This window comes from Garra rufa, chromosome 13 (assembly GCF_049309525.1).
Source record: "Garra rufa chromosome 13, GarRuf1.0, whole genome shotgun sequence".
In the NCBI taxonomy this organism is placed as follows: domain Eukaryota; kingdom Metazoa; phylum Chordata; class Actinopteri; order Cypriniformes; family Cyprinidae; genus Garra; species Garra rufa.
The window spans coordinates 24,626,525-24,636,295 of record NC_133373.1 but is presented as its reverse complement, the minus strand read 5'-3'; the positions used below and the strand labels follow the sequence as shown (position 1 = coordinate 24,636,295).

At 35.0% G+C, this 9,771-nt stretch overlaps 1 protein-coding gene and 1 pseudogene across 1 annotated transcript; one reads left to right on the top strand and one right to left on the bottom strand.

The window, feature by feature from the left end:
• The first annotated feature begins 2,225 nt into the window (after positions 1-2,225).
• LOC141348452 (uncharacterized) lies at positions 2,226-2,932 on the top strand (annotated as a pseudogene).
• Positions 2,933-4,872: 1,940 nt separating this feature from the next.
• tmem179aa (transmembrane protein 179a, genome duplicate A) lies at positions 4,873-9,551 on the bottom strand. Its single transcript, XM_073816969.1, has 4 exons — positions 8,303-9,551; positions 8,063-8,200; positions 5,787-5,865; positions 4,873-5,681 (listed from the first exon to the last, which is right to left on the bottom strand). The coding sequence occupies exons 1-4, from the start codon at positions 8,602-8,604 to the stop codon at positions 5,508-5,510; spliced, it is 693 nt and encodes a 230-aa protein (XP_073673070.1). The 5' UTR covers positions 8,605-9,551; the 3' UTR covers positions 4,873-5,507.
• Positions 9,552-9,771: the final 220 nt, after the last annotated feature.

Below are 9,771 nucleotides of genomic sequence, written 5' to 3'. Positions count from 1 at the left end.
AATGGGCAAAAATACCAGTGGAGACATGCAAAAAGCTGGTCAGCAATTATAGGAAGCGTTTGATTGCTGTAATAGAAAAGTAAAGGCTTTTCTATTGATTATTGGGAAGGGTATGAATAATTTTGGACATGCAACTTTTTGTTTAAATGTAAAATAAAAGCTGAGAAATATTTTTTCCACAACGATGCCTCTTGTACATCGTCTTATTATCTTCTGAGAAAAGTCTGTGTCATTTTTAATAAAAAAAAACTTGCTGGTTGCATAAAAGAAACTTTAAGTCAGAATTTGCCAGGGGTATGAATAATTTTGGGCTTGACTGTATTTGCGGTAGGAAATTCACAGAATATCTTCATGGAACATTATCTTTACTTAATATCCCAATGATTCATTTTGACCCATACAATGATTGTTGGCTATTGCTACAAATATACTCATGCTACTTACGTATGTTTGTGGTTCAGGTTCAAATATTCTTTTATTTCCAAATTTTTCCCCACTGAATGTATGTTGCTTATGAACTAGTAACAAACAAGTATAGAATTGCACTAATTCTCTGTGGGCTGAATTGGTCTGTTATTCTATATCTTGAGGTAAGCAGCTATCAGGGGGCAATGATGTGACTCTGAATGTGCCTTGGGTGTAATTAGTCATCTTTTTGTTTTTGTACAGTGTGCACTTTACCACTTGTGTGCCTGATATCATCTGACAACTGCAAATAAACATATCCTTTTAAAGAGCATTTAAAAGAAAATATTTCCCAGTGGTACTTGACTAATTTGTTTGGATGGATGAAAGGTTGTTGAAGAGGTTCAGAAAAGAGAGTCTGGTGTATTGAGCATCTTCAGAAAATAACCTTGACTCATTCAACATCTTTACAACAGAATCAGACAACTGCACATATACTGTACTTGATGAATACTATTCTTCTTTGCTGAGTCATCAGGATGTTTTACGAATATAACTCCATATAAGGAAATGGTTAAAATGGTCTGTCAGGTTTTTAACATTTAATATATATACACACAGTTGAAGTCAAAAGTTTACATACACCTTGGAGAATCTGCTATTTGTTAATTATTTTACCAAAATAAGAGGAATCATACAAAATTCATGTTATTTTTTTATTTAGTACTTACCTGAATAAAACATTTAACATAAAAGACAGCTTTTTTTGTGTATTTGAACTCTTTCCAACAATGACTGTATGATTTTGAGATCCATCTTTTCACACTCATATGTTACTATTACATAAGGTTCAAACGCTTACTGATGCTTTAGAAAGAAACACAATGCATTAAGAGCCAGGGGTGTAAACTTTTGAACAGAACGAAGATGTGTACATTTTTCTTATTTTGCCTAAATATCATTTTTTTTTTTCATTTAGTACTGCCCTTCAGAAGCTACAGAAGATACTTACACGATATAACTGCAGAAGAGTCAAGTTTTAAATAGGACAAATATCGAAACTCGTTGGTCATTTTTGAATGTGATGCTATTGGTCTAATAGGATTCAATGATCTATGCTAAGCTATGCTAAAAGTGATATCGCCAGAACAGGAGAATGGCTGAATGGATTTCAAAACGGTAATAAGCCTATTTCCAAAAAAAGTGGAGTGTTCCTTTAAGCAGGAAAGGGTGCAATATTTTGACAACTAAAGTCAATAGGGGGTAAAAATACATATGAGCAGTATTTGCCTAATGTTACACGAATGTTGTCAAAAAAATTTCTGCCTTCTGTTCCTTAGACAGCTTTTGCACTATTTTCCTTGATTTGTTATAATGTTTTACAGGGTGCAACCGATTAATACAGTCCAAAACGTGACAATAATTGACCATTTACAGCAGCAATTATCAGCAAAATCTGCGATTTCTGTTCGATTCTTGGCATTGCTTTCGTCCAGTGCCGCCAGTATGGCCGATTGATGACACATTGTGAAAACACTCTATAAACTCAACATAATTTTTATCTTAGCATAGGCCAAGCTATCAGTGCCATCAGTGTAAAAGGCCCTGTTTTAAACTCACAAACAGGTCAGTGCCATTAAAAAAGCCCTAGGTGTTTAACATCAGTTCGGATCAGAAAACAAACAGCAGCTGAAATGTGTCCCTGGACAAGGCCACACAAGACCTGTCACAAATGGCTCTCTTGGGGGGTCTGACATGATTTATTTCGCCTTTAAAATGGCTTTCCACTCTCTAAACCAGATTTGAGTCGATGACTTATCATGAATGCGCAGACTCTCTCCGCAAACGCTACCGTTTCACGTATTGACCTCTCTGTCGACTTCTCTGAACCGGGACACTACTTTCTATATGCTTACCACATCATATTCGCCACAAGTGCGACTCTCCTGTCAGGATCCGTAGTCATCGGAATCTTAAAAACGAAGCATCTTCGAATGCAGAACAGATTTGTGTTTATGCTGAGCACAAGCATGTGTGACGTTGTCACAGGCCTAACAACATATTACGCAAGTCTTTTTGATGTTCAAGACGGATACCCTGCCAGAAACGGAACATATAATGTTTTACCGTCTTTCCTCTGTGTGAACCTTTTAACGTTTATGTTTGCTCAGTTTGATAGATACTGCTCCGTGTGTTATCCTGTCTACTACAAGCGCTTCGTGTCGCGCTCTCTTGTCATAGGTATCTGTTCGTACTGCTGGTTCCACACTTGTGCTGTTTCAGATCGTGGTAAATGTGATCCCAGTTACACTAGCTAACAAGCTATATGCTTTCAGCAATGCCTCGTTACAGATTGTCGTGTTTACTAATTTGATGATGGCGATTAAATTGTTCTTCGTTGCCAAACATCAAGTTGGGCGGGACCCGCCAAGTCCGGAGAGGGACAGCAAGGCAGTCTTTAAAAATTATAATTGTCGTCGTAATTACTTTTTTAATTCTCTGGTACCCCTGTCCTGTTTTGTGTTAAAGCAAGTTTCTAAATACGGCATTTATTTTAAAAACGACGGCACGAACCTTTTTTTTTTAAATATTTGTTCGTTTCAATGCCCTATCTACTTCGGCGTTGTACGTGTGGGGCAGTCCGGCGTTACGCATTGCTGTGTGGCGCATCGGTTGGTACAAGGTCTTGCCACAGTGCACACGAAGGTGAATAACACATTAACACTTTAAGATCATAAGTAGATTTTAAGCGTAATAACATGCACTTTTCTCCTCTTTTCTTCTTTCTCCTTTCATCCTCACAGAATTAATGTTCACAACGGTGAAAAGAAGACAACCGTGAAGCCAGACGTCCAGAGGCAGTAACCTACATTACCAGTCAAGTTATTGAACAGCTCACCAAGCCTGCATTTATTTGATCATACATTTATTTGTAAATTTTTTAAACATTTTTACTATTTAAAATAACTGTTTTCTATTTGAATGCATTTTAGAATGTAATTTATTCCAGTGATCAAAGCTAAATTTGCAGCATCAGTACTCCAGTCCTCAGTGTCACATGATCCTTCAGAAATCATTCTATGATGCTGATTAGCTGTTCAAGAAACGTTTATTATGATGATTATGATTATATAACAATTATTATTAGCATCAATATTTAAAACAGTTAAGTACTTTGTCTGGATTTTTTGATGAATAGAAATATCCAAATATCAGCATTTATATGAAATGAAAAGCTTTTGTAAGAAAATAAATGTAAGAAATAAACACTTCTATTTAGCAAGGATGCTCTAAATTGATCAAAAGTGATGAAAAAGGAGTTCTATTTCAGATAAATGCTGTTCTTCTGAACTTTCTGTTTATCAAAAAAACTGTAAAAAAAAGTTTACTCAGCTGTTTTCAATAGAATAATAATAATAATAATAATAATAATAATAATAATAAATGTTTTTGAGGAGCAAATCAGAATATTAGAATAATTTATGAAGGATCACTGGAGTAATGCTAAAATTCAGCTTTGAAATCACAGGAATAAAATAAAATATATTCAAATAGAAAACGGTTATTTTAAATAGTACAATGTTTCAAAATGTTACTGTTTGGATCAAATAAATGCAGGTTTACTCAACTGTTTTACGTTTTGATAACAATTTTAATTCTAAAATATTAAAATTTTCTGAAGGATCATGCAACATGCAACAATTTCTGAAGGATCATGCAACACTGAGGACTGGAAATGTAGCTTTGATCACTGGAATAAATTACATTTTAAAATATATTCAAAACGAAAGAGGTTATTTTATATATTAAAATATTTCATTTTACATCAAATGCAGGTTTGGTGAGCAGAAGATACTTAAAAAAACATAAAAAATCTTTTCACTGCAGTGTATAATAAAAAAACAAAGTGAAAAGTTGCACATTTTTAACTACTTTGAATTGAGTAATAGTGATGAAAAAAGCTGAAACTGTGAAAACTGTGTAAAATTGAGTAGAAATTATGTTTTGAACGGTAATGTGTTATTGTATTTTTTATAATTTATTATAATTTATTTTCTGCTGCATTCATTGCTGAATAAACAGCTCAATCAACCTCCATTAATTACAGTTTTATTTTTTGCACTTTTTTATATGTATGATTGTATGGTATCACCATAGGATAAATATTGTATCAGCAGTCACAATCACATTATGTTTTTAACACAAATCGATCAAAAACACAAGAAAATGACCAAACCTAACTTACCTTTGGTTGTATGTGTAGCAACTTCTTTTTTTCAGCCACATGGTGGTGATAGAGACAATAAAATTGTAAAGATTGTCTGGCTTTGGGTTGCACTGTCATGTCTAAAATTCAGTACACCTTTGTATTAGAAATATGAAAACAAAGAGAAATGATACTTCTAATTATTATTTAGGAGTTGCTACAACTTAAGAACCTAATAATAATCAGGAATAAAATTCCACTTAAGTTTTGACCACTTTCAATTTATTTATAAATAAGATGATATAAAGCACTAGCAATAATAAGGAAGATCAAACATTTGTCAATCTAGTTTGTGTATAAATTGGAATAAACTCTGCTCCTATAGGTAAAAGTATAAAGACAGCATAGAAGCCATTATGCAGTTTTATTTCTGATTATATTTCTTCCCATGAAGCAGACTTTACATTTCACATCTGAATAAACTGAAGCTGTGACATCTGCTCAAAGACAGCGTTCTCATTTACGCTTTACTGACTCTCCTAAATGCACAGCTGCCTTCTCAAGAGAATGAGATACAACACAATATCTTACCGGCAATGTGTAATATGTAAAAATAAGAGCAAATATTAATAATACATAATTCCATGTACAGCTTCATTAGAGTTCTGTATGGATGCTGTCTAAAGAACAACACTACTAGAAAACCATCAGCCTTGAAAATGAAGTTTTCCATGATCATTTATTTTAACATGAACATAGCTTGTAATGACATAGTTAATAACTAAGACACAAATCTAATGTTTTATAAAAAAATATGTTCATTCTGAGAGTTTAATTCTGCTATGATTCATGCAGTGTAAATAAGAAATGCAGACTATACATGGTAGATGTTTGTTTAAATCATGGCGTTCCTGCTGTAAGAACTCCTCTGTAAAGGATGACCTAGCAGGAGCTCCTTCTCTTGAACAAGACTGTCTAGCAGCTCTTGCTGCCGGTGGTTATGGTAAACCTTCAGGAAGGCTAGTACTGTTAGACCCAACCAGCATAACCAGGCCGACCACAGGCCAAACTGAAACATAAAACATATTTACATAGTATCAAATATTATTGCAAGAGACTCGTGAAATACAGTATATACTGGACAATTTGTAAGGTTTTATGGATGGATGTTTACCTGTGCAATGGCAAACTGGTCATAAAAGGAGTTGTTGTCAACACCGAGCTCTAAATCTGTGTCTTGCAGATCCTCACAACTGCCAAATGAAAAGAACAAAATTTAAAGCAACTGTTTGTTTTTTTTTACCTTGAAATGCTAGTTACAAAATCATTCTGATGGTACACAGACTTCTAATAAGAATGGCTTCTGTTTTTTTCTTTGTTCTGGAGTATGTCACTGCATTTCAAACAGGATAAATCCATCTATGAAGGGCACTTGTGAGAGCAATCATGACCCCATGCTGAGAGGTCATTCCAATGCAGTTTTTGATTTTTACCGTTTTGAAATTCATTCAGCCGTTCTCCTGTTCTGGCGATATCACTTTTAGCATAGCTTAGCATAGATTATTGAATCCTATGAGACCAATAGCATCGTGTTCAAAAATGACCAACGAGTTTCGATATTTGTTGTGTTTAAAACTTGACTCTTCTGTAGTTATATCGTGTACTAAGACCGGCGGAAAATGTAAAGATGCGATTTTCTAGGCCGATAAGACTAGGAACTACACTCCCATTCCGGTGTAATAGTCAAGGAAGTTTGCTGCCGTAATATGGACGCAGCAGGCGCAGTAATATCACGCAGTGCCTGAAATTAGTTCCCAGCTGGGTAACTTCCAACGAGGAACGCTCCATGTGCATGCAGTTGGTCACGTTGTGCTGCGATGTGCTGCGTGATATTACTGCGCCTGCTTCGGCCATGTTACGGCAGCAAACTTCCTTGACTATTACGCCGGAATGGGAGTTTAGTTCCTAATCTTATCGGCCTAGGAAATCACAGCTTTACATTTTCCGCCGGTCTTAGTACACGATATAACTACAGAAGAATCAAGTTTTAAATAGGACAAATATCGAAACTCGTTGGTCATTTTTGAACGTGATGTTATTGGTCTCATAGGATTCAATGATCTATGCTAAGCTATGCTAAAAGTGATATCGCCAGAGCAGGATGAGCCTATTTCCAAAAAAAAGTGGAGTGTTCCTTTAAGTATTTTTGGCAGTATCTGTACTTTACTTGAGTTTTTAATTTGCAGCCTACTTTTACTTTTACTCCACTACTTTTCCTAATTAAAATGTATACTTTTACTCCGATACAGTTTCCCAAAGCATATTCGTTACTTACTACAAAATAGTCAGAAGTCAGGATCTTAGTCAGAATTGCGAGATGTAAACTCACAACTGTGAGAAAAAAGTTTTTTTTTCTTAATTTTGCAAAACTGTATAAAATAAAAACATCTCACAAAAGTATTGCGTTCTATCTAGAAAGTGTTTGTTCACAAAAACATTGCCTTTCCCTCAAAAAATATTTGCACTTGCATTGAAATTAGGTTTTCTTACTTTCACCTTTTTATTTCCATCACACAAAGTTTATAAACTCACAATTCTGATTTTTTTTTTCTGGCAAATGCGAGTTTGTATCTCGCAATTCTGAGTTGTTTTCAGGAAATTCTGCCTTTTTTTCCCCCCAGAATTGTGATACAAACTCAATTCTGATTTTTTTCTCCGAATTGGGGGATTGCGACAAATAAAGTCAGAATTGCGAGATATAAACTCAGAATTCTGACTTTTTTTTCTCTCAGAAATTGATGATATAAACTCGCAATTGTGAGAGAAAAAGTCAGAATTGCAATATAAACTTATAATTCAGACTATTTTTCTGAGAAATGGATGATATAAACTCGCAATTGCGAAAAAAAATAGCATTTACTTGTACTTTTACTTAACTACATTTAAGATTAAAAAAATACTTTTTGTACTTAAGTACAATAAATATCACATACTTTCAGACGTTTACTCAAGTAATATTCTAAACGGTGACTTCAACTTCTACCAAAGTGGTTTTCTGTAAGATATCTGTACTTAAGTATGGCTTTCAGGTACTTTAAACACCACGGACTGATGGACACTTTGCTAGGGGACTTTGTTGCAAAAATACAACAAACAACATACAGTTGCCTTAAAGCGCAAGCAATTTCAAAGGGACTACATTTTGGAAATGTACAATGGCGGAGAAGAAATATGAGAGATAAGAATTTTTTAAACATTTAACTACTTACAGTAATTTCTATTATTGACATCTTGTTAATACAAATTTAACAAAAGTAATATCGTGCTTGCTCTTTGTAGTACTAAATATCAGCATGACTGTTATTCAGAACTAGGCATAAGATACCTTGAAGCACTTCTGCTTGTGTAATATTGCTTGACCGTGATTTAAAATTAATTGAAACAGTTTACCTGCTTGGCATGGCCCCATTTTCAGTGACAGCATCACACCACGAACTGAAGCCAACACTGGAGATGGTACCGGCCACAAACACCACAAATACCACCAACAGGCACAGGAGCAGATTCAAGAAGGCATGGAAAAGCGAGCTGCAAAGAGATGTATACACATGTATGATAATCGTTTACAGATTGAAACGTTGGGATGTTTTAATATGCATTGTGGTGTAAAATGAACGAGGCGTTGCTTACTCGTCGTGGCCTTTGCAGAGGAAGAAAAAGGTCCGCCACGCCTGTACAGCTGAGAGGATGAGAGACACGATGCCCACGAAAGTGATGAAGCGGCAGGATGACTCCGGTCCCCATTCTTCAACTATGAAGCGCTGTTTCCCCATCGTCATGTTCTCATTCTGCCACATTCCCTCAGTAAACAGCAAGCATTTGCCTTGGAAGTCATCGCTGTTTTCAGAGAGCGGCACAACGGCGATGAAACCGAAAAGAAAGGCTAAAAAAGAAAGGATGCACTGGCCGAAGAGAAAATTGTCGACGGCCATCGTTCCGGCGCCTGCATTTGGCTACTGCGCATGACGGGGAATGTTGAACTATGTCTGCATCATGTTATTGGACGACGATGGGAATGTCACCACTGCATGCACAGCATCTTTGAACATTTTGTACATTTTGACTGCAATGATAGCATCTTTGCATAAACTGCTGCGAATACAACAAAATGTAAATTTGTTTTGTAAATTACAAAATATTCCATGTTCAGTTCAGCATGTAGGCTACGAAAAAAAAAACAATTCTGACGTTTTATGTTTTACATTTCATAGACATTCAGGTAAATAAAATAGAGAAGAGAGAGAAGCATCATTTTCACGTTCTGCGATTTAGTTTAGTTTACAAATTTGTACAGTAGCCTACTTACAAATTCCAGTTTGAAAGTATGTAAACTTGTACAGTAAATCAGTTTGAGATGTCTTGGTTCTTCCAAAGGTTTCTCTCTCATATCTAAAAATCTTAAAGAGTTTGTCCTTGAACCTATTTATAGGAGTCCAAATACACGTTTTGGGTCAGTGGGATTTATTTCACAAATAGAAAAAATACATACAGTTGAGGTCAAAAGTTTACACCTTGCAGAATGTTAATTATTTTACCGAAATAAGAGAGACATTATTTGACATTTATTTAGTACTTACCTGAATAAGGTATTTCCCATAAAAGATGTTTACATATAGTCCACAAGAGAAAATAATAGTTGAATTTATAAAAATGAACCTGATCAAAAGTTTGATTCTTAATAATGTGTTGTTATCTGAATGATCCACAGCTGTGTTTTTGTGTTTTCATGAGTCCCTTGTTTGTCCTGAACAGTTAAACTGCCTGCTGTTGTGTTGTTCAGAAAAATCCTTCAGGTCTGACAAATTTTGTTTTTCAGCATTTTTCTGAATTGTAACCCTTTTCAACAATGACTGTATGATTTAGAGAACCATCTTTTCACACTGAGGACAACTGAGGGACTTACAGGTTCAAAAGGTTCAAACGCTCACTGATGCTCCAGAAGGAAAAACAAAGCATTAAGAGTGAGGGGTGTAAACTTTTGAACAGAATGAAGATGTGTACATTTTTCTTACTTTGCCTAAATATCATATATTTTCATTTAGTACTGCCCTTCAGAAGCTACAGAAGACAAAATAAGTTAAATTTACCCTGATCTACAA